The sequence below is a fragment of the Leucopleurus acutus genome (genome assembly GCF_964270905.1).
Source record: "Leucopleurus acutus genome assembly, chromosome: 2".
Lineage (NCBI taxonomy): Eukaryota > Metazoa > Chordata > Mammalia > Artiodactyla > Delphinidae > Leucopleurus > Leucopleurus acutus.
In genome coordinates, this window is record NC_139143.1 from 119,963,332 (window position 1) to 119,989,028 (window position 25,697).

The following is a 25,697-nucleotide window of genomic DNA, read 5'->3' on the forward strand; positions in this document are numbered from 1 at the left end:
TGTGACCAATCCATTCTCTAGCCAGGTGAAATAAAAATATCAGGTTTATTTACTGTGAGTGTTGTCCCATAGAACTTTCTGCAATGATGGATATGTTCTGTATCTGTGATGTCCAATACGGTGGTCACTAGCTACATGTGGCCATTGAGTGAGATCTTGAAATGTGGCTATTGTGACTAAGGAACTGAACTTTTAATTAACTTAAATGTAAATAGCCAAATGTGTCTAGTGACTACTGCATTTAAGAGCGTGGATCTAGACAGACCACGTGTAGCCTTCTAAGTTCTTACATGAGAACCTTCTCAGTTATTTTCCTGCTGAGAAATTCTATCAGAGGGTTTGCAAGGATGTCCATTAAGGTCACCATTGCCTTGGGCATCTCAAAGAGAGAGTGCCTTTTTCCTTTTCATATGCCATCTTATACCAAGATAGTAAATTAAACAAACAAGTTATACAGTAATATGTGTTGTCCTACTTTAAATCACCACTCTGAGTTTCACTGTTTTAAAAATATATATCTAGTGTTAAAAAATTTCAAAAATTAAGATATTTTATTTCTGGAGGATAGACTTACTGAGCCAGAGGAAGGAAAGTAGTAATATTTGGTGTCATGTTTCCTTTTGTTTTTGTATATTTCTGTTTTTTTTCAAGTGAACATAATCTTTTTAGAAATGAAAGAATGACAGGGAGACACAGGCATTTCTGTGAGGCCTGTCTGTATTCCCCCATAACCAGATATTATCTTTCCCTATTATAAATCCTCACAGTACTTCATACTCAGTTGTACTTATGATCTGACTTGAGAGGTTTCTGTATTAATTTTTCCACCTTTCTAAAAGCCAGGGGTGAGGGGGGGAGGTGTGTCTTACTTTGTAGTCAGCTGTAGTTCTTTCTATAAACATTTGTTCAGTTGATTCAAATCTAGACTCTTTTGTGGATTCTGTCAATAGCAAGTTAGCTTCTTCTTTCTTTACCCTTGTTCTTTACTAGTGCTATGTATTTATCTGAACATCAACAAATTAAGATAATGCTGTTATGTTTTTTTAACATGTTATATGAGAAGGTCTGATAAAACATTGTATGAGGTGATCAAATGATGTGCATGAATAGTAATAATGTTTATCAATTAGAAGAAACAATCTATTTCATGTTTTAGGGTTGTTATGCTCAATTGTGTTTATAAATTTCGAGTAAAAGTAAATACTTGCTTATAAATTTACTAGCAAGTACTTGTGTCAGTATAGTGACTTCTGCTATACTGATTTACTCTAAGAATATTTGGAGTAAGTTATCTTTGTGTAATCCTTCCCTCCAGTTCTCAGATGTGCATCTGCATCCCTGTATTCATCATACCCTGTTATGTTAAGGGAGTGAGAGCACTGATGAGAGAGGGCATGTTTTTTATTACAACTTAAACACCTTTTTCTTTGAACTCCTTTGTTGCATCTTCCATTTTGGCATTAATCAAAGCTACTATATTTCCTTTGTGCTTGTTATCAGTGATAAGATGTCCCATCTCCAACACAAAGCTACCCAAGCAGTTACAGTCATTCTTCTACAAGGTAATTTAATAGACAGTTCTATTTGGGGCAGAAGAATTCATAGCTTGAATTTAAAAAAAAAATTATTGGAGTACAGTTGATTTACAACGTTGTGTTAGTTTCTGCTGTACAGCAAAGTGAATCAGTTATACATATATACACTCTATTAGATTCTTTTCCCATATAGGTCATTACAGAGTATTGAGTAGAGTTCCCTGGGCTATATAGTACGTCCTGATTAGTTATCTATTTTATATATAGTAGTGTGTATATGTCAATCTCTATCTCCCAGTTTATCCCTCCTCTTCCCTCACACCCTGGTAACCATAAGTTTGTTTTCTGCATCTGTGCCTCTATTTCTGTTTTTAGATAAGTTCATTTGTACCTTATTTTTTTTTGATTCCATATATAAGCGATATCATATGATATTGGGTTGGCCAAAAAGTCCGTTTGTGTTTTTTTCCATTACACTGTATGGAAAAACCCGAATGAACTTTTTGGCCAACCCAATATTTGTCTTTCTCTGTCTGACTTACTTCACTCAGTATGGCAATCCATGTTGCTGCAAATGGCATTATTTCATAGCTTGAATTTTGACTCTTAGAGAAGAGTAAGGGCTGATCTTAACAAGAATAAGTTTATCTTGCAAAGTTGCCCAGGTTCATGGAGGGTCCGGAAAGGTGGTTGAGGGATGCTAGGTGTAGGTTATGATAAGAAGAGGAAGCCCAGTATTTACACAGTATGCAACTTATCTGTAGCAACTTTTCTTCCAGTTGTTACGATTACTCTGTTTCCTGTTCTTTCATCAACCATTTTGTTCTTTAAAAGGCTTTTTTTCCCCCAAAACAGACTCTAATTTCCTGGATATATAGCGATGGATGAGACTTCCTTATATATTTATAATAATGTATATATTATACATTATTCCCTACCTTGTTTATTTCAGATGAAATCAGAGGTAAAGTGGGATCAGAGAATGACTGACTGACTGGAATATTTTTTTTCTTGACAACAAGAGAGCCAATATAATAATTAGCTGCAAAGTGTATTGAAAAATTTTTTTAAAGCTTTTATATGTTGATATTAAACTAAAGGGGCAATAATAGGTAGTGGAAAGAGGAACTGGACTTGTAGTCATATGGACTTGGGTTCAGTACTGCCCCTGCCCTTTTTGCGGGGGCAGGTAACTTCTCACAACTTCTCTGAGGTTCGTAGCATTAAGTATTGGAGAGTTCTTGTGAGGAAGTAGGCCATCGTATGGCAAAGGTGCTCTAGGCTTAGAAGGTATAAAATGCAGGTGACTTTTTTTCCTTCTAAGGATCTTCATGCCAGGCTGTTTCTCTGATGTATTTTATTACTAAGAACTCTTCATGTGTAGAATTATTTTATGTAGAATATGTATAAATGAAGTATAAAAATTTGTCTGTTGGGTTGTAACATGTTGACTCTTCATTTGACTTACCTGTTTGAAACCTGTGCTATTGCTTTATAAAGCTAGAAACTGCATCCAAGACAAAAAAGAAACCTAGAAATGTGGGTCAGCTTTAGAATGTAGCATTAGGTATTATTAAAAGTTACCCATTTAGAAGGCCAAGAACTTAACTAATTTAATATCTGGATGTGGATTAATCAGATCTATCCTTTGGACTATGATGATAGTCAATAATCATTGGATGGCTATGTCAGTTCAGTTCCCTGGGAAGCAGACATAAGACAGAATTAGAAGTGAAAGACATTTATGAGAGAAGACACCCAAGAAGGATAAAGGGGAGAGAAAGTTTGAGCAGGTAGAAGAGCCTTCCACCTGCAATATTGGTCTAACACCAGTGAATGGAAGACAGGAGGATTGGGGAGGAAGATCTTCAGACTTTAGTGAAGTTATGAGAAAGGCCTGTCAGGCTGATGGGGAGCCCGGAACACAGATTGCCTGTTAGAAGGATCACACTGGGCAGAAATATTGCCCCTCTGGTATCCCAACCGTGCTCAATCCTTGGTCGGGAGCAGCCTGGGGAGAGTATAAGCTTGGCTTGACTGTTGTAACGGATCCTGAATGGGGATGCTGTCAGCTAACTGCACTCTTAGAAGCTGGTTGATTCAAATGGCATGTCTCCATGACCACCACAAAGGTTGTGTGTGATACAATTTAATTTGACAAACATTTATTGGTTGCCAATTTTGTTCAAGAGCTATACTAGGCACTATTGGGGATTTTGAGAGTTGTTTATTCATTCATTTATTTATTTGCTCATTAAAACATGCACTCAACAATAGTGATTGAGAGACGACCATGTCCCAAGGAGAATTCTAGATGTGGAATGCACAAGACTCTCATTTAAATCTCTTAATTCCATTTAGAAACCATTGTTGCCATATGTATCTCACTTTTTCTGCTCCAGTATTGGAAGCTTTTGCTAGTTTCTCATTTGAATATTGCAAAACTCTTAAGATTAGAATGCCACACACACAAACTCTTCCACATGTCTTATTTCAAATTTTTCTTAATGGGAGTAAAATTTAAAGGTCAGTGATGTAGGACTAAACTACTGAAAGGAATCCTCACCAGGTGAAAATGGAATCAGCTGATCTTACTTAATGTCATGTTGTGGTAACTCCGCACTAGCATAATTCAGCTTTCTGCTAAGAATGCAGTTGCTTTATATGGTTTGTAAGGAATATACTTGAAGTATGAAAATATCACAGCAATGGTGGGCTGTGAAGAATGCCAAATTTTCTGAAAAGCGTATTCTCTGATATCTAGGCATAAACTAAGATCGGAGAAGGAAGAGAAATAAGTAGTGATAATAAGGTTGTACAATATTTGCATTTATTTTGGGGTTCTAAGAAACCCTTGTTTATCAAGTATTTCTTCTCTAAATAGCAATTTTTTAAATACCTACTGTAGCTGCTTCTGCATGAATTTTGACGTTATTGTTTTCCATCTCTTTTTCATTTGGGCTGACATAGATGCTGTACAGGGCTGTTCATTTTCCATCAGCAGAGATGCCTTTACTCTATGTCATGGCTGCTGCATGCATCATTAGTACAGCATGTAGCGTTTTTAATGTTATTTCTAAACCTCCCTCACCTCATGCCATTATTTTAATTTAGGACCAACTGTTCAGTCATATGGAGCAGTTTGTCATTCAGCATCTGTATGTTCTTGCAAAATATGAATTTGTCTGTGGGCTTTATGCCTTCAAATGTGCTATATTTCATATGGAAAAGATAAATCTTTTCATTTTATTAATGCTTTCATTGACTGAATATCCCATTTATTTTTTCCCTTGGAGAGCTTGTTGTTGGATCGGGATGCTTTTAAAAGTCACAGTGTCAGGAAATGGATCCATTACCTAACATATTCTATAAGTTAGCCTCACATGAGTCCACAGGTAAACACAAAGGGCACCTTGCTGACTATTTGTTTTTGTGTTTCACAAGTTATTCATCTCCCATCCATTTACTTCTAACTGCAAAACACCCAGAAATCCAAATAGCATTGCAGATAGAACTGACACTAATTTTCCTCATCTCAGTCTGATTTCTTGCCTGTTTTCTGCCTTCCTAAAATTACTCAGCCAGTGTTTTGCTAGAGGTACAGGCATTGTCTCCCCATCTGTGTGGCCTTTTAAGCAAACTGGTTCCTGATGGACTGCATGGCCTTATTGGAGGGGGTGCCTGGGCAACCTTGTTTGTACACAGTGACTCCACCCATTTTCCCAAGTATTACTTGACTAGAGGTGAATCTGAATCTAAGAAGAGACAGTCTCTTCTAGGATTTTGCTGTTGGCACCAGGACAGATCAAATTAATTATGAGGCATTGTCAGGTAGTGGTTAAGATCATGGGTCTGGCTACATAGCTATCCATTACCTAACTGTGCAATCCTGGTAAGTTACTTATCTGCTCTATGCCTGGGTTTTCTCATCCATAAAATGAGATCCAAAATGTTTTCAGAACCAAACATTTTTCATAACCATTAGGCAGCAAAACCTAACCCGCCGGAACTCCTTTGGAGACAATGACCCTACAGGAAGTTATTTGTTATTTTTGTCTGTCTCTTGGTTTGAATAGTCACATGTTTTCCTGTGGAAATAGTAATGTGTATGATTATGAAATCTAGCCTCAAGATTTTTGGAAAGGGATTGTGGACCAGTGTTATCTATCTCAATGTTTTTATTTTGAGGATTAAATGAATTGCTATATGTAAAAGTGATTAGAACAGTGTTTGGTCCATTGTAAGCCTTCAATAAGTGTTAGCTCTGATTTTTACCTTGTTTGCATAGGTTTCACTTTCTTGCAAGAAGCATTTTCACTAAGACAAACACCTACTAAGTGCTAGGCCTCTTTTGAGCCTTGGGGACATGGTAGGTATACTGGTATAATTCCTCTTTTTATGTACCTAACAGTCTCCATTAACTAAACAGGAAATTAAAATAAAATGAGATATAATTATTAATAGGGGAAGAGTTGGGCATTCAGGGATCATACAATAGTTTAGTGGCAGGTAAAGGTCTCCCTGGAGAAGTGATGTTTGAGGTAAAACATAGAAGTTCACCAGGTGAACAGATGGGGCAAGACTGTTCCAGGCAGAGGAGAGAGGCTATGTGAAGACTCAGAGGAGAGATGAAGGGTTTGGGCTCTTGCTTCCTTGGTTTATATGCCCTCATATCCTCCAAATTACAGGTCTCTCTAACCCACTCCTTTCTCCAGGACCAGAGCTTGAAATTGAAAGATGAAGGGAAGCAAAGGAGAATGTATCTTCCCAGAAGGTGCTCTGGCAAAGAACGAGCAAGTTTCTGGGTTGCCCAGACCATGCTGGTCTCACAATCTGGGAGATCACTCCTCAGGCAGAGTTGTTTGCTGGGTTGCAAGAGGCCTGAAGATTTATCCATCTCCATGTTGGAGGAAACATGAGGAGTGGCACAGCTGCATTCCCTATCCCTAACTCCTGGGCCGTTTTCCGAAGTTGCTGCTTTTAGCCATGTGTAGGCTAGTATATTAGACCATCATGCTTTAAAATTCCCTCGAAATTAAGAACAAAGCATATACAGAGTAGCGGCCAAGAGAGCCTCCTCTAAGTGATGTACGGAGAGCAGTGCTTGGCGCGGAGCAGGCAGCCAGTTCATGTGAGCTGCCCTCCTCTTTGGTTCTGTCGCATCCTATGGATTTCACTGCGCACATATTCAGAAGGAATAATGAATAACTCGTCATCTCAAATGCTGTGTCACTTTAAAGCTGAATAATTATTTAATAATAGAATATGAAACGAAGGTAATGTTAAAATTTCCAGTATTGTTAACATTTTAATTACATTTATTATGTAGAACTCTTATTTATTCTTGAAACCAATTTATGGGTTATCTTTGCTGCTTTTTAAATTCTTCCTGCGTTATGACTTTTGGCCTGTTATTACTCACTAATACATAGAAAGGAGGAAGGGAAGTTGAGAAGAGAATTGATTAAAATTTGCTGTTTACTGCTAGTGTTGATTCTTGTATCACATCAATTATGAGTCCTGTTTTCTACATTCAAAATACAAAAGATTAAACTATTAGCTTAACTGAAAATCGTAAAAAGATAAAAGGTATGAATTAATGTCTGATGTCCAAATTATATCAGTATTATTGTGAACAACTCATATCAAAAATTTTTAAATCCCTTTTCATAATTAAGATTTCATTATCTAATAACAAGCTTTTCCAGGACAATTTTTTTTCACAAGCTACTTTATTACAGATTGCATTATCTCTCCTCATTCTCCTCCCCTTCAGCCCACACACCCCTGACGCCTGTAGGGTTTACATACTGTTCCCACTTCACAGTGAAAGAAGCTGGAGCAGGAAAGGAAGGAATCATGCTGCTTACACAATTCACTGTGAGAAGCTGTAGTTGATATTCTTCTATAAATAAAATGTTATTTTGAAATTTTTTCCCTAAATTGATTTTTTTTGCTTTATTTATTTATTTTTCATCTTTATTGGAGTATAATTGCTTTACAATGGTGTGTTAGTTTCTGCTTTATAACAAAGTGAATCAGTTATACATATACATATATTCCCATATCTCTTCCCTCTTGCGTCTCCCTCCCTCCCACCCTCCCTATCCCACCCCTCCAGGCGGTCACAAAGCACCCAGCTGATCTCCCTGTGCTATGCGGCTACTTCCCACTAGCTAGCTATTTTACCTTTGGTAGTGTATATATGTCCATGCCACTCTCTCACTTTGTCACAGCTTACCCTTCCCCCTCCCCATATCCTCAAGTCAATTCTCTAGTAGGTCTGTGTATTTATTCCTGTCTTACCCCTAGATTCTTCATGACTTTTTTTTTTTTCTTAAATTCCATATGTATGTGTTAGCATACGGTATTTGTCTTTCTCTTTCTGACTTACTTCACTCTGTATGACAGACTCCAGGTCTATCCACTTCATTACAAATAGCTCAATTTCGTTTCTTTTTATGGCTGAGTAATATTCCATTGTATATATCTGCCACATCTTCTTTATCCATTCATCCGATGATGGACACTTAGGTTGTTTCCATCTCTGGACTATTGTAAATAGAGCTGCAATGAACATTTTGGTACAAGACTATTTTTGAATTATGGTTTTCTCAGGATATATGCCCATTAGTGGGATTGCTGGGTCATATGGTAGTTCTATTTTTAGTTTTTTAAGGAACCTCCTTACTGTTTTCCATAGTGGCTGTACCAATTCACATTCCCACCAGCAGTGCAAGAGTGTTCCCTTTTCTCCACACCCTCTCCAGCATTAACTGTTTGTAGATTTTTTGATGATGGCCATTCTGACTGGTGTGAGATGATATCTCATTGTAGTTTTGATTTGCATTTCTCTAATGATTAATGATGTTGAAACACATGAAAGTAGTTTTGATTTGCATTTTTCTAATGATTAATGATGTTGAAACACATGAAAGAATGTGTTTGTTGGCAGTCTGTATATCTTCTTTGGAGAAATGTCGATTTAGGTCTTCTGCCCATTGTTGGATTGGGTTGTTTGTTTTTGTTATTGAGCTGCATGAGCTGCTTATAAATCTTGAAGATTAATCCTTTGTCAGTTGCTTCATTTGCAAATATTTTTCTCCCATTCTGAGGGTTGTCTTTTGGTCTTGTTTATGGTTTCCTTTGCTGTGCAAAAGCTTTGAAGTTTCATTAGGTCCCATTTGTTTATTTTTGCTTTTATTTCCATTTCTCTAGGAGGTGGGTCAAAAAGGATCTTGCTGTGATTTATGTCATAGAGTGTTCTGCCTATGTTTTCCTCTAAGAGTTTGATAGTTTCTGGCCTTACATTTAGGTCTTTAATCCATTTTGAGATTATTTTTGTGTGTGGTGTTAGGGAGTGATCTAATCTCATACTTTTACATGTACCTGTCCAATTTTCCCAGCACCACTTATTGAAGAGGCTGTCCTTTCTCCACTATACATTCCTGCCTCCTTTATCAAAGATAAGGTGACCATATGTGCATGGGTTTATCTCTGGCCTTTCTATCCTGTTCCATTGATCTATCTTTCTGTTTTTGTGCCAGTACCATACTGTCTTGATTACTGTAGCTTTGTAGTATAGTCTGAACTCAGGGAGCCTGATTCCTCCAGCTCCGTTTTTCGTTCTCAAGATTGCTTTGGCTATTCAGGGTCTTTTGTGTTTCTATACAAATTGTGAAATTTTTTGTTCTAGTTCTGTGAAAAGTACCAGTGGTAGTTTGATAGGGATTACATTGAATCTGTACATTGCGTTGGGTAGTAGAGTCATTTTCACAATGTTGATTCTTCCAATCCAAGAACATGGTATATCTCTCCATCTATTTGTATCATCTTTGATATCTTTCATCAGTGTCTTATAATTTTCTGCATACAGGTCTTTTGTCTCCTTAGGTAGGTTTATTCCTAGATATTTTATTCTTTTTTGTTGCAATGGTAAATGGGAGTGTTTTCTTGATTTCACTTTCAGATTTTTCATCACTAGTGTATAGGAATGCCAGAGATTTCTGTGCATTAATTTTGTATCCTGCTACTTTACCAGATTCATTGATTAGCTCTAGTAGTTTTCTGGTAGCATCTTTAGGATTCTCTATGTATAGTATCATGTCATCTGCAAACAGTGACAGCTTTACTTCTTCTTTTCCAGTTTGTATTCCTTTTATTTCCTTTTCTTCTCTGATTGCTGTGGCTAAAACTTCCAAAACTATGTTGAATAAGAGTGGTGAGAGTGAGCAACCTTGTCTTTTCCTGATCTTAGTGGAAATGCTTTCAGTTTTTCACCATTGAGGATGATGTTGGCTATGGGTTTGTCATATATGGCCTTTATTATGTTGAGGAAAGTTCCCTCTATGTCTACTTTCTGCAGGGTTTTTATCATAAATGGGTGTTGAATTTTGTCGAAAGCTTTCTCTGCATCTATTGAGATGATCATATGGTTTTTCTCCTTCAATTTGTTAATATGGTAGATCACATTGATTGATTTGCGTATATTGAAGAATCCTTGCATTCCTGGAATAAACCCCACTTGATCATGGTGTATGATCCTTTGAATGTGCTGTTGGATTCTGTTTGCTAGTATTTTGTTGAGGATTTTTGCATCTATGTTCATCAGTGATACTGGCCTGTAGTTTTCTTTCTTTGTGACATCCTTTTCTGGTTTTGGTATCAAGGTGATGGTGGCCTCGTAGAATGAGTTTTTAAACAGATATTTATTCTAAAGTTGCCTTTTTCAGAGAAAACTAATATCACTTCTTTAAATATGGCTGTTTTAAAGAGGAACAAATTAAATTCTTCTTTTATATGCTCCCAATTTTCTATACGTTTGTACCTATGGAGAAAAATCGTATCTTCATTCAGTCTGTATGTTTGAAAATCTTTCTCTTTTCATCTCTCACTGTCATCTTTACAAGGAGTCCCTTTAATTAGATAAAATAAGAAGTGAAAAATCTACTTTGGTGAACTGAAATTAGGATAAATGTATTTGTTCATATTTACTTTTTAAAAAAAGTGTTTCCTTGCAAATACCTGAATTGCAGAAGTATTAAATACATTGAATTAGTCAAAGTAGTTTTTTGGGATTTTTAAATTTTTCAGAACCTCTAGGATTTTAGTTTCCCAGAATTAGATTAATCCTAGGCCTGTTTCATGATACTTCCTCATTATTGGTCCATATGTGGTCTGCTTTTATTTAGTTAGTGTTTTTAAGTTATTGTACCATTTGTGAACCCAACACCCAAATCAAGTATCTTGGCAATAATCTATTTTCTTATCAAATGACTACCTTCCATCCCCCTGGCCCTTTATGTCTCAGGTAGCCATTTTCTTAAATTCAGTATTCCCCAGTCCCTTGCTTTCTTTCTTTATATGTTCTTATTATATCTATGTGTATTCCTCGTAAGTATTTTTAAAATTTAATTGTCTTTACTTCTATTAAAAGAGTTTCATACTGTATGTAATGACTGGTATGTATTTTTTAAAAACTTAACCATTGATAATTAAGATGCTCCGGATTGTTGTGTGCCCTTTAATTTCATTCATTTTGACTGTTGTATAAAAGTCCAAGGGAATGAGTATACGACTTTTATTCACTCTCCCATTGATGGAGAGTTAGAATTTTTCAAGTTGTCTGTAATTGTGAACAGCTGTTTGAACATTTTTGTACATGGCTTTTGTTTTTAACCTGTGAGAGAGTTTCTCTTAGGAATAAACTTGCTGGGTCTTGGGGTATATGCATTTTCAACTTTAGGAGATAATGCCCAGCTATTTTCCAATTTGTACTCCTGCCAACAAGTCTAAGAGATGCTGTAGATCCATATTTCTCCAGCACTTGGTGTTGTCAGACTTTTAATTTTTGTCAATTAAATGGATAGAAAATGATGTCTTATATAAGTCTTAATTTTTATTCTTTATGTTTATCAGACATATTTATTTCCTCTTTTGTGAAATTCCTGTTCATGTATTTTTGTCCATTTTTTTCTGTTAATTTGTTGGTGTGTATTTAACAATTGGTTAGGCATTCATTATATATTCCTGATACTAATCTTTTGTTAGATGTATATGTTTTGAATGTATTTTCCCAGTTTGTAACTTGATCTTTATTTCTTTTAAGCTATCTTTTGATGGCCAGAAGTTCTTAATTTTAATATAAGGGAAACCTATTAATCTTTTACGTTCTATACTTTTTTGCTACTTAAGTAACCTTTTTCTAAACCAGGGTCTAAAAGATATTCACTAATACTTTTCACTAAGATATTTAATGGCTTATTTTTCAAACTTAAAACCTTAATCACTCTAGAGTCGATTTTTGTGAATTGAGGGAATGATTCAACTTTATTTTTTCCATGAAGATTACTATTTAAAAATTCTCCATTTATTGATTTAATTTAAATTTCACTTAACTTTAATTTTTAAATTTAATCTCTTCTTACTCCAATGAGTCAGACTTGCCACCTATGTCATATACCAGAGTTTCATAAATACTGGATCTATTTCTGGACTTTTCATTCTGTGCTGTCATTTAGTGAGTGAGTGAGCGAGTGAGTATGTGTGTGTGTGTGTATTCATTTTTGAATTATATATATTCATCTTTGAATTTTAGGCACACACGTATACACCTAGATTTTGAAATATTTTGGGTTTTCCACTAGGTTTTGGACATAGTAAAAACAAGTGTCCGTACAGTTCTTCCACGCATCTGGAAGGTACCTGATGTTGAGGAAGTAAATTTATATCGGATTTTCAACCGAGTTTTTAATCGCTTACTCTGGAGTCATGGCCAAGGACTGTGGAACTGTTTCTGTGATTCAGGGTAAGTGTTAAGTTACCTTTTATTATTGTCATTTTTAATAATTTACTATTTAGTTATAAAGTTAGCCCAATAAAATGGCTGAATTTCTTTAATCTCTTAAAATGTGGATTTGTAACTGCATGTAAGTTTCAGTACTCAACTATAATTTATAGCATTTAAGCTGATGTAGATGAGATGTTGGGTATGAACACAACACCACCCAACAAATTTGAATTCAGTGGAGAGAAAGTAGTCTTAATTAATAAAAAATCTCAGTTAGACATCTGTATCCTTACAGCTCTTCTGCTGTTGCCTTTATGTAGCAGACTTCCAAAATCATGGCTACACTCCTGCTCCTCTGTAGACTTTCAGTCCTGTCAAAGCTGTTGTGACTCACTGTCATTTTGTCTTCAAGATATCTAAAACCAAACGTTCCATACCTCCCTTTTATTCAGAAATGGCTTCCCTTCTGGACTTCCCAAAACCCCATTGTTATTCTCCCAATCACATGGGTTTGATATCTCAGGGGCATCCGCATCCTTGTTCTCCTTCATTTTCTTTATTCAGTCATGTGCTAAATCTTGTTAGTTTTTCTGTCACATCCCCACTGTGGCTATTCTAGATTGTTTTTCATTATTCTTAACAATTATCAATTATTTAATTGTAGGTTGTTTTTCACTGTTCTTCACAATTATCGAGTATTTACTTGATAATTTAAATACTTTTGGAGATACAAAGCTGAATCTGACATAGATCCTGCCCTGAAGAAACTTAAAAATGATAATAGCTAACACTATACCACTTATACTATGTGCCAGGCATTGTTCTAAGCACTGTACATGTATTAAGTAATTTAATCCACACAACATCACTTTGAAGCAGGTTTTATGATAATTTCCATTTTATAGATAAGGAAACCAAGGCACAGATAGGTGCTAAGGACCTAGTGCAACTGGGATTTGAACTTAAGCAGCCTGGTCCCAGATTTCATGCTCTTAACCAGTAAAACTCTGCTGTCTCTAATAGACAAAATAAGATACATGCAAAAGTCATGATCATGAAGGAGATGACAGATACGTTATTGTAGGATTTCAGAGAAGAGGAGCCTTTTTGGTAGAAAGGCTAAATGAAATTAATAGATTCCCAGGCATTTTTGCCTCCAGTTTTTTGTTTCCCTTATCCATCCTACTGTCAGAGTCATTTCCTAAAATCTGTAATGATTTCCCTCATTTATCATTAAAGTCTAGACTTTTTATCTAGAGATATAAGACTCTCTAATATGCTGATTCTTTCTTATTTCTCCAGTCTTCTCTCTCATTACTCTCCTACTTAAACTTTGCTCCCCAAAAACAAATTCATTATTTTTCAAATATCTTAAAAATTCGTCCTTTTCTGCCTCCGAACTGTTAGTGTCAGTGAGTAGCTGATTGGGCTGCCTTCTACAACCCCATTTCTCCAATCCCCTCTGCATTATTTAAATCCTATGTAAAGACCCAGACCATGCCCTTTTTTTGGTAAAACCTTAACAGACTATTCTAGTCTGACATGATCTCTGAATGTCTTCCATTTAAATATTCTAGTCATCTAGTACTGAATCATTTATACCATTTGCAGACTTATTCTCACCACCATAATTTTCCTCAGCTACCATTCACCAACAGGGAGAATTCACAAGGTGCTCTGGGTTGTGATGAAATCTGAGAATAATCTTGGCCATAAATTATTTCTACAGAGACTTAAGTGAAACATTTGAACTGTACTCCATGGCCCTTAGTTGATGGCTGTCTGTAGAAGTTCAATTAATCTAAAGTCATAATTAGAATTTTTTTCTGTTTGTTGATCCATTGGTTGGAATGTTGAACATGGATTTCAGCTACTCTTCACAAATGGAAGGCACTGAGATAGTCTGCTACTGAAATTGGTGCTGATGACACTATTTTGGTAATTTACTCTGACTCCATTCAGAATCCTTTTCTCTTGTACCTAGCACACTACTCCCCCCGCCCCCAGATGTCTCTGGTGGTATCTATTACTACTAGTAATCATAAAGAATGTAAATAACATTTATGGAAAGATTACTAAGTGCCTGATACTGTTTTTCATAGTAAACATTTTTATAATTACCACTACAATATTTTGAGTAAACTATTATTATTATTTTCATTGTATAGATAAGGAAATGGAAGCATAAAGTATATAACTTGCCCAAGTTCTCATAGTGAGCCTGGATTTAAACCCAGGTTGTCTGAGTCAAGAGCCCAAGCTCTTAACTCTATGCTTTATTCAGTCCTCTCAAAGCAGCATTGCCCATGGTTGCCAAGCTTGCTATACTGCAAGCCCATAGCATTAGCCCAATCCCCAGCCCACTGCACTGGAGCGGCTGGAGCAGGAGTAGCTTTGAGTCCTATTTGAGCTCCACTCTCCATCCATTTCTTTAAAAACTTGGAGGCTTGTAGAGATGAGTTTTACATCCGATTTTTTTTTTTTTTGTACCTTTACAAATGGCATTCCTAGGCTTCTTCAACTTAGTGAAGTCACGTAGTGTTGTGTGTGTTTGATTGTCACTTTGGACCCAGACTAGTTCTGCTTATTCTTTGAATTGTATCTAGTCAATGTATACTCCTTTAACCTTTGATCTAACAGCCTAGCGGTCTAGGTAAAAATCTACTCTTAGCTCATTTCTAAAGGAATGATTTTAATAAAAGGTGTAGCTGTCTTTCACAGTTAGGTGTAAAACTCTTAGAAAAAATATTCCAAATAACTCTGGGCCACCTTGGTTCCTGCCTCTGCCTGTCAACATCTCAATAATAAAACAAAATGAATAAACCATTCCCTGTCCACGTCCAGAAACTTGAAAGAATATTGTAGATGTTTGTCATAGGTTTTCCTAGAATTGGCCCAGGGGTTTGGCTGATGCATCAAAGAGAAAACACCCTCATCCCCCTCTCTTGCTCTTCCAGGCTGCTGAAGCCCATGCTCAGTGACCGTTTTCTATCACATGCAGCCTCCTGGGAGTGCTATTCAGAATGATGCTCCACGTTCTGAATGTGTCCTCTCCAGGGGAACAGCTCTTGGAATTTTCATGCATAAAATTATCCACCATGTTTTACTGAGCTAGGGGAAGCCTAGGTGCTATGGGACTCAAACTCAGGCCACAGAGCTCAGGAAGGGTGGCCAAGGGAAGCAATATTTCAGCTTAGACTTGCAGGATGAGGAAGAAGAGGAATTTGCCAGGTAAAGCAAAGAGGAGGAGGCAGGGGGACTATGGGAGAAGGAATGTATTATTTGGAAAAGCCCTCTTTCCACTCAAACTCCTGATATGTAAACCCCAAAGAAAAGAATCTAGTTTAGACCCTTTAGCCAAAGACATTTTCCTATGGAAGTCTGTCGTAGAAAAGATTTTCTTTTACAATCTCAGGGAAGGAAGAAATTGTAAGGAATATTCTAAGGCAGCAGTCTGCTTCTAGGCTGAATTATATGCCTACCTGAAAATGTATGCGTATCATATAGACTACTTAAAATGATGTGAATCTTTCTGTTCTCATATCACTTTCAACTGGATGTTGCGTTGTTCATACTTTTCAGCTCATTAATCTTTCTGTTGCTGATTGTCCGGTTGGTGTAGTCCAGATTTTTTTTTTTTTTTTTTTTTTTACTTTCCTTTCTTCTTTGGGCTACTCAGTCATTCATTTGGGCTTCTACCAGAGGAGAAAGAAATGAATGTTTCACTTTTTAGATAGCTGCTTTATTAAATATTTTGATGAAAAAGCTGGTAAAGATTATTGGATTACTGGATAATATGAGGCTTTTCAAGTCTCTGGATTTCATTAATCATTCCCCTTTGTTACCGGGAGGTTATTCAGTATTCTGTATCTTATTGTTATATTATTAAAAATGTCATTTGAAGTCATTTCTTTTCATATTTCTCTGAGGATTAGGGAGTTCTGGAGAGAACTTTTTAACCATTTAATTTTTCTTTTTGAATTCATAGATTTTGGCCCTCCCATTTCCTTGGAATTTAGATTTAGAAAGCAGGCAGATAAGACTCTGGGTTCTTTGATAAAGGCACTGGTATTTTAAATTATTTCTCCATCCTTTCACCTTCTTAAAATTTTGTGTGTTAGTATTGAAAATTGAGAACACTGTCGTGTTCTAGAGGCATTTCATATTACTCAGCTGTGCCAGGTAGTGGGTAGGAGGGAGGGGACACGGTTCAAAAACATTCAGGTTGAAGAATAGGTTTCTTTTGTGCAGAGGGGGTGCCATTAGCCTAGTACCAAACAAAGCAAGTCCTGGTCATTTTCTTTTTTCTTTATGAGTGATTCTGGAGTGCTGACACTTAAATATGGATTAATAGAGTAGAATGTGGTCTTTGGTCAGTGGTGGTGAACATACACACCAAAATTAGGTAGAGAACCTTGATTCGTATGTTTATTTTAAATATTTAAGGAACAATGAGAGAATGAGAAGCCAAAGCTGCTTATATTATAACTCACATATTACTCAGAGTGTTACATCAAATTAAGGTGCTATTTGAAGAAGGTCCTTTGCCTTTCCTCCATTTTATGTGTTCTTTTCTTACGTCTGTACTCCAAGTCAGCAAAAGAAAAATTACCGTGATGTGAGGAACCTGATAGTGAATCTAATCAGATGTCTCCAAAGTATCAAACTATAAATATATTCAAATTCAGGGGGGAGGGTGGTGATGGAGGTAGGCTTTTACAGAAATACGCAGAATCCCAGGGGAGAGAAAGTAAAAGTGCTCAGCTGAGAGTCAGACAGTCAGAATGTTTTCTTTGTGTATTTACGTTTGTATGAAATTTTGATTTCTCTGGACCCAGGCATGTAAGCCTTGCTAGATCAAGACTTATCAGTTATAAACATATTCCCTTATTAATTGGTGTTCTCCTGTTTTTCTTGATTACATCAAGTAAATTGGAGATATATCTATATACACACAAATATGCATATCATATCTAGTTTTTCTTATATTTAGTAATAATTTAAATTTTTAGAGTTAATTTAACTAACATATTACTATTTCTTGAATGAAAGTAACTTTTAATTCTTTTTAAATAATAAAAACAGTATTATATTTAGCCCTGAACATCTTAGAAAATGGAGGAAAATTTATTCCTTTCAATCTACTTATTTGAATCTTATTCCCTTTAAGAAAATCTGTCATTCACTGATGACATGCTGTCTTTTCTCCTGAAAAAATAAACAGTAGCCTTTCTACTAAAAAATACCTTTCTGAGTTTCTAAAGCATTTTTTAAAAATTCCAAAGATATCAAATATCCACAGGAGATTGAAAATGGAATCTCTGAATTTCCCACTGGGAAGTACATTTCTTCAGAAAAATATTTTCCTTAATATTTTTTTCTTTCTAGTCTTTTCTCTCTCTGCGGGTTAAGCGAATTGGTTTATGTAAAATGAGACTTGAACCATTACCAAGTCTTAAAGCAAACCTTCCCCTTGAGGCTTGAAAGGAGTTTCAGTTACACTAAGGAAATAAGTCAGTCTCTCTCTCTCTCTCTCTCTCTCTGTCTCTCTCTCCCTTTCTCGATGGTGGTAGGGTGATAAGATGTTTCCTGATTTGGGCCATGACAATCAGCTTAGGAATTGTGAATACATATATATGTGTACACACACACACGCACGCATGCATGCATGCACACATTTAAATTTACCAAGACAGTATGTACTACTGCCTGCTGTGCACTAAGCTGAGTGCACTGAAGGAGGGAAGACACTACCTTTGGAACTGCAGTAGGGCAGGACTTGTGGAGATTACATTACATCTACAGTATAGAACCTGTGCTCTAGGAATATCATGGACATAATTACATATGAAAGTGTTTTGAAAGGAGTGGTCATAAGCAAAGGATTAACCAAAATTCTCAGAGAGAATCTGAGAGATAACAATTAAGAGATCACAAATTAAGTTGCAGCAACTTTTTAATTTGTGGGATCATTATTAATATAAAAATAAATGTAGCTTCCTAGAAAATGTAAATTCTTAGAATACCTAACTTGTGAGAAATTAGCTCAGTATTTTACAGTTACTTTAATGTAGAGTAACTCAATTTTTAGGAGGTGTTGGGAAACCATCCTGTTACTTAGAGCTAGCAGCAGTGAAGTCTTTAAAGATATGAATTCTATGTTGTGTTTTTTTTCATGTAAAGATTAATTTCCAAATTTGTATATTTACTTTATACCTCTCAACCATCTGTAGTCACTTCAAATGTATGAGGCCATTTCTACGTTTTTTTAATGGGTTTGTTGCTAGGTAAGTGATATAGTTGGTTGCCATTTTTAACAGCCACATGAGGTCATGTCTGTTTCCATGCCAACAGATCCTCTTGGGAGAGTATTTTCAGTAAAAGCCGGGAGGTGGTGACTCCTTTGCAGCTCCAATGTTGCCAGCGCCTGGTCGAGCTTTGTAAACAGTGCCTGCTAGTGGTTTACAAATATGCAACTGACTCAAGAGGATCACTCTCAGGCATTGGTACCAATTGGGGTAATTCCAGGTACTGGTTTACATTTCCTAGACCCTGTGAGTTTTATATAAAGTAATGCCATAATGCAGTTTGAAATTGAAAGTCTCTTTTTGTCTATATGGTTAGAGAAAAAGCTAAAGACTAAAAATTCATACATGCTATTATCTATAAGATTCTTTTAATTTGAACAATCTTTACCTTTAAAGGACTGAACAAGGACAGCAATTGCAAACCCGGAGGTGACAGAAATAACCTACATGGAGATGGTATTATTTAACTTAGATACTTTTGCTTTCAAAAGCCAAGTAAGAGCATACAAAAGGGTAATAAATTTAATTTTTCCCCCAGTAGGGATATTTCAACATTTGTCCTTTATCCTAATATAGTTGAGAAGATGCCTTTAGTTTAATTTTTATTGTTCAGTATGCCTCTACTATTCCCTTCATCACCAAAAAGATCTATGGGAGGTGGATTTTAAGTTCCATTTAAAAACTGGATTTTTATAAATATTGTCCAGTTAAAATAGGTAGTTTTCCAAAAGTATGAAAATATTGTTTTTAAGCTGCAAAGATACACGAATAAACAGGAAGTACATTTTAGCACTTCTCAAGACAGTCGTAGTTCCATTTAGAATTAAAGACGAATATGTGACTTTTAGTATGTATAAGTTGTAGTACTCTCAGAGACAATTTTCAGTCTCAGCATCTCTGTATTTCTATCTTTCATGTACTGAGCTTCCATATATATAAGCTCGTTTATGTGGCTAAAAACATTTTTTAAAAACCACTGAGTTAGGGCTTCTGCCTTTGGTAATAGAGCAAGCACTGGGTATTTGGACAAATCCTCCCTCTGATGACAACAAGAAAAGCTGGACAAAATACCAAAACATTTGCTTGAAGACATCAGAGAGTTAAAACCAGGTACTTGTTAGTGAGTACTTGTTAGTACTGAACAATGCTTTTGACAGACTCATGGGCCTAAGGGAAAAAAGTAGGAGTTCAGGGCCTGTCAAAGATTGGGGCCTTCATAAACACCATAGATTCCTTCAAGTGACAATGTCCCAGATGTTTTGCAAAGCAAAAGCTGACAGAATTACAGGGAAAAATAGACAAATCTACAACCATCGAGGGAGATTTTAATATATACTTCTCAAAAAATTAGAGACAAAGAACATTTTAACAATATGATTAACAAATTTAACTGTCATATAATAGTGAATTCAGTGACCTCAGAATACAATACACCAAGCATATCTGAATCTTTTATAAAAATCAACTATATAGTGGAATAATAAAACATAGTTCGAAAAATTGAAATCACACAGAGTATTGTTTCTCATCACATGCTATTAAAAATAACAAAATATCCAGAAAATCCATACTTTGGAAAGATAAAAAGTATACTTTAAATAACCCATGAATCAAAGAAGAAATCATAATGAATGTAAGAAAATATTTTTAACTGAATGATAACAAAAATATTACAAATAAAAACACAGTATGTACATAAATCATTATTATAGGAATACTTATAGGCTTAAATGAACATATTAGGGAGGAGTAAGGCAAAAATTAAATGATCTAAGCAACCGTCCTGAATGATGACAGAATGATATTAAACTAAACCCAAAGAATACAGAAGAAGGAAATAATAAAAATGAGAGCAGAAATTAATATAATGATGCAAATGGAATAAAGAAGATCAAAATGGCAAAAGTGGGTTTTTTAAAAGGCTAATAAAATTGATAAACAACTGGTGAGACTGATCAAAATGTAAAAGACAAAAATAGTTAACGTCAAGAATAGAAATAGAGATGTTACTGCAGATATTACAAATATTGAAAATTTTATAAGAAATATGAATAATTTCATGCTGATAAATTCGGTAATTTAGATTGTTAACAAATTCCTTGAAAAACACATACTACCAAAAGTGAGAAGAAGATATACTCTTAATTATTGAAAAAATTGAATCAGTAATTTAAAACCCTCCCACAAAGATAAGTCCAGATTCATAGGTCTTTACTATCTAGTTCTACCCACCCAGAGAAGAGAAAATTACTAATTCTACCCACCCAGAGAAGAGAGAAGTACTATCTAATTCTATCTAATTAAACCCACCCAGAGAAGAGAGAAAAGGAAGGAATGTTCTCTAACTTGTTTTATGAGGCTACCATACCTTTGATACCTGACCAGGACATTGACAGTCTAATCTCACTCCTGTACATAGATGGAAAAATCTTACATAAAATATTAGCAAAACAAACCCAGAAACCTTAAATAGGATAATGTATCATGACTAACTTTTGTTTATTGCATCAGCTTAATTGTACAATAACATTAAAAAGTGATCAATGTAATTTTAATAGAATAAAAAATCATTTAAAAATATATGGATGGGCTTCCCTGGTGGCGCAGTGGTTGAGAGTCCGCCTGCCGATGCAGGGGACACGGGTTCGTGCCCCGGTCCGGGAAGATCCCACATGCCGTGGAGCGGCTGGGCCCGTGAGCCATGGCTGCTGAGCCTGCGTGTCCGGAGCCTGTGCTCCGCAACGGGAGAGGCCACAACAGTGAGAGGACCGCATACCGCAAAAAAAAAAAAAAAAAAAAAAAGGGTAAGTCACTTGTTAGAATTCAGTATATTACATTCATGCTTAAAAAATGCTTAGCAAGTTAGAAATCAAAGGGAAATTCCTTAATCTAATAAAAGATAAGTACAAAAACCCTACAATCATATACTTAATGGTGAAATGTTGAAGGCTTTCCTTCTGAGGTGAGAAACAAGACAAGATTGACTGTTATTACCGCTTCTATTTACCATTGTGTTGGACCTAGCTCATTCAAGGAAGCATGCCAAAGAAGTAAAAGGCATTGGATTTGAGAGAAAGAACTAAAACTCATTACTGATGGATATGATTGTGTTCACAGAATCTAAGTAAATCTACAGATAAATTATTAAGTAAATTTAACAATTTTGATGAAATCAAAGTTGGGATAAAATCAATTGTATTTTTTCTATATTAATAACAAACAGCTAGAATATATGACATTTTAGATACAATATCATTTTTCAATAGCATCAAAGAATAATTCTTAGGAATAAATGTAACAAAAATGTGTAAGTCTAAGGTGTTTCTCCTTGGGATGAGTTAGCTACAAGTTAGCTAGTTTTGTACTTCGAGAGTAAGCTACAATAAAAATAAAGCTGGAAACTTCACATTTTTTGGTGCTTTAGCACAAACTCTTTAGATACAGTCTATAGAACCACTTTCTAGAGATTCTTCCTGCTAAAAAAATCAAATTGTATTATTTAACTTCATTGCAAAGAACATTTCAAAAATAATCTTTGATGTTCAGCTAGTGTGGGATCTCCCAAGAGATACTAATGGAGATATTAAGGCAAATAATCCATTGTGTTTCCCTGTAATGCTTTAAAATATCCCACAGCACTTGCTTTAGGGAAGCAAAATGTTTCTTCCAATGTGATTTTATATGCTTTTTCTAGTTCACACTGAATTTCTTTTCCTTTCTAAGTCTTTAAAAAAGTTTTATTTTAGCCTTTTCTGCTTCTATTAAAAAGTTTAGGTTTGCAGATATATAATATTTTTCTACTTTTTAGGTTTTTTATACTTTATATTTCTGAAAAAAATGAGTATAATCATTATATCCTTTAGTTTTAAAATTGGGATTCACACAGAAATGACAGTATAGTATAGTTGCTGGGAGCACTGGTTCTGGAGTGAGACCAAATGGATTTGAATCCTGGCTCTGCCACTTACTAGCTACGTGCCTGTGGGCAAGGCATTTAACTCCTGTGCACTCTGGTGTTTTCATCTTTAAAATGGAGCTGATAATAATACGTATCATAGAGAATCATTAGAAATAACTAATATTTTTAAATCAATTATAATGGCCCTGGCACACAAAAACACTTTTAAAATACAAAATAGTGTTAAAGAAAATAGTGTAAGTTAGCTCTAACCCTGGACTTTTTACTTTTATTTTTTCATCTGTGAAAATGGAGATCTTTAGCTCAGAAGGCTATGTGAATGTTATCGTAATGTCAGTAGTAACTACTGCTTGGAAATTCTTCAAAAGAAAGTCAGCAAAAGTTACTGTTTACTATAATAATTATCAATGAAATCAGAATGTATTTTCGGTAGAAGACAGAATAACTCTCAACTAATATGGAATAGTGGTTTTTGATCAGACACTTTAGTTTCTTTTGCACCTTTGCCCTAGATAGGAAGGGTAGCCTTTTCCTGGCAGAAGATATCAGATCAATCATCATGACTCCACTAGCTCTTGACATAATAATTAATCCATATAAATTACCCAAGTGGTATTAAGAAAATAATTTATATAATCTGTGATGTGAGAAATCAATTGTTTCATTACTCATCACCCATTGTGCAATTTTGATTTAATTTATATTGTTGTATATTATTTAACTGCTCTATTAACTTAATGATTTGAGCAATTATTTATAGTTTGTGATATTAAGTAATAGATTAAGGGGATATTATCAGATAATTCATGATCAAATGATATTTATGAATATTATGGAGAATTCTGCCATCTTAATCTGAATACTATATGCAGTTTGATCATAGTGAATTCATATTCTTCTACAAAATTCATATAACACAACTATAAATGTAATTTCCCATTGACACAGAGGTTAGTAGTTACCAACATTATTTCATATAGAATAGGTAGCTAATCCTTGGCCTTCAATTTCTTCACATGTCTTTGGAAGTATGATACTGTGGCTGGTAGATGCTAAAGTCAAGTGAAGAAAATAAGTGATTTGATGCTCTACCTTCGTTTCTTTTTTCAAGACTAATTATAAATCTCCTTCTGTTGCTACTTCTGCTCTTGGAATTTTTTATAGATATATTTGTCCTGACTTTCTAGCATGTCCTTCTCATCATTACCAGGATTTAACGCTTTTAACAGTGATGCTTATTTGCATTTGCTCATGTGGATTTCCTTGATCATTTCTCTCTCGACATATAGATTGGACTGGCCTAATGCTAATCAGAGGTTTTCCAGAGAAAACAGATTATACAGGCACACACTCCTACTTGTAATTACTGAATCCCAAAGCTCTGAAAACTCAAACGAATAAAAGTAAAATAAAAGTAACCCATTTATTGGCACATCTGAATTGACACGAAGTTGTTTATAGTCTATATCCAATTTATTGTGAATATTTCTCTGTTTCACTACAGAAATATTAATGATTTGTTTACAGGATGCTGCCCCAAGACCCTGATGATGTTACATTATATATAATATATATACTATAGTGTCCTAAAATCTGGAAAATTTATGTATTCTGAAATATATTTGGCTGAAACGGTTGCATGCAACCTGTAATTATGATTGTTTTTGGTTTTCTGTAATCACAAGCACCCAGTAGTCCAAGAATATAAAATTTACAATCTAGTTGTGAATGTTAATCTTTAACTTTTTCTTTTAGATTACCTATAGTCATAACACATCAATGATATATTTATTAAATAATAATCAATGGTTTCAACATCCTTGAAACATTATTTTAATTGGTTAGCCAAATTCTCATGTCACATGTTTTTAAGAAATATTTGACTGGTTACACACATTATTTACAGAGGTGAATGATGAATTCCGAATTAACATGAGTCATATAAACAGTCTCCTAGCATGTGAGTTCATGGCTATTTATGGGATGTCTCGGGACACTAAGATCACATGTTACATCTATATTCAACTCTTTGGGTGAGGCTTTATGACCTTCTCCCTGCCTCTCCTCCTCAACTCAGGAGAGGAAATCTTTTTATGTGGGTTGCATTGTTATAGTATCATTTCTCATGTAAGATGTACAAATTATTAACCACATAATATTTTAGTGAGAGATGTTAATATTAGTTTGTAAAGTCTAATTTTTTAACTATCATTTTTAGGTATTTACTACCAGGAAGTACACAATTCTTCATGAGAACACCAACCTACAACTTGAAATACAGTTCACTTGGAATGGCTCGCTCCAATGTTTTGTTTACATCCCGGTATGGCCACTTGTGAAACAGAGGGAAGATCGCCATGGGTTATGCACAATAGCAATTCATATTTTTCCCAACTTAACATTGCAAAGACAGTGACCATTAAGTGCTGTTTTATGTATATATGACATATATGTGTGTGAAACTATATACACACATGCACTCAAATAACATATATATTTATTATAATATATGAAGGAAGAATTAGCAGGAAACTGGATATAAGATTTAACCTTTCTGGAAATGTAATAAACCATGTTAAAATTGTTTACACAAATATGTGAATGTCTAGAATTTGCTAGGTTTATAATTAATACCTTCCTACTAGAAATGTTATTTTTGCTGCAGAGTATATAAAACAGAATTGATCTTGAAGATCCCATTACAGTGTTAAATTATTTTCTAGGTAATATGTCTTTTGACTTGAAGAAGCATTAATAGTAAATTACCTTATTAATTCTCATATATAGTGGCTATTTAAAATGAAAACAAAAATTAGAAGCCTGGTGTTGCTTGATGATAGGATTAAGTATGAAACAGGTTTGTCATTACTATAGCACACTGTAAAGTACTATAAAAATCCCAACCAGATTCTCCAAGATTTTTATCCCTCAGTGTGGAAATTTAGCTACTTGTGAAAGTGATAATGTAAATTTTCAGTAAGGATCTAGTAAGGTCATACTATGATCTAAAATGGAAGACAATCCAGTGGGTTAAAAATAAACAAAACTTACTAGCTTGTATTTTTACTGTTTATTGGGAGTCACATAAAGGGAACAGAAAATGGTGGTAATGACAAAATCGTTCCGTATGATTTTGGTATCTCTTA

At 35.0% G+C, this 25,697-nt stretch overlaps 1 protein-coding gene across 1 annotated transcript in view; it reads left to right on the plus strand.

The window, feature by feature from the left end:
• TTLL7 (tubulin tyrosine ligase like 7) overlaps positions 1-24,891 on the plus strand; it is a 152,837-nt gene extending 127,946 nt beyond the window's left edge. Inside the window, exons 19-21 of the mRNA XM_082834727.1 lie at positions 12,182-12,342; positions 18,679-18,852; positions 24,770-24,891. Coding sequence (XP_082690853.1) covers positions 12,182-12,342; positions 18,679-18,852; positions 24,770-24,890 — 456 coding nt within the window. The 3' untranslated portion in view covers position 24,891. The remainder of the gene's footprint in view (positions 1-12,181; positions 12,343-18,678; positions 18,853-24,769) is intronic.
• The last annotated feature ends 806 nt before the right edge of the window (positions 24,892-25,697 follow it).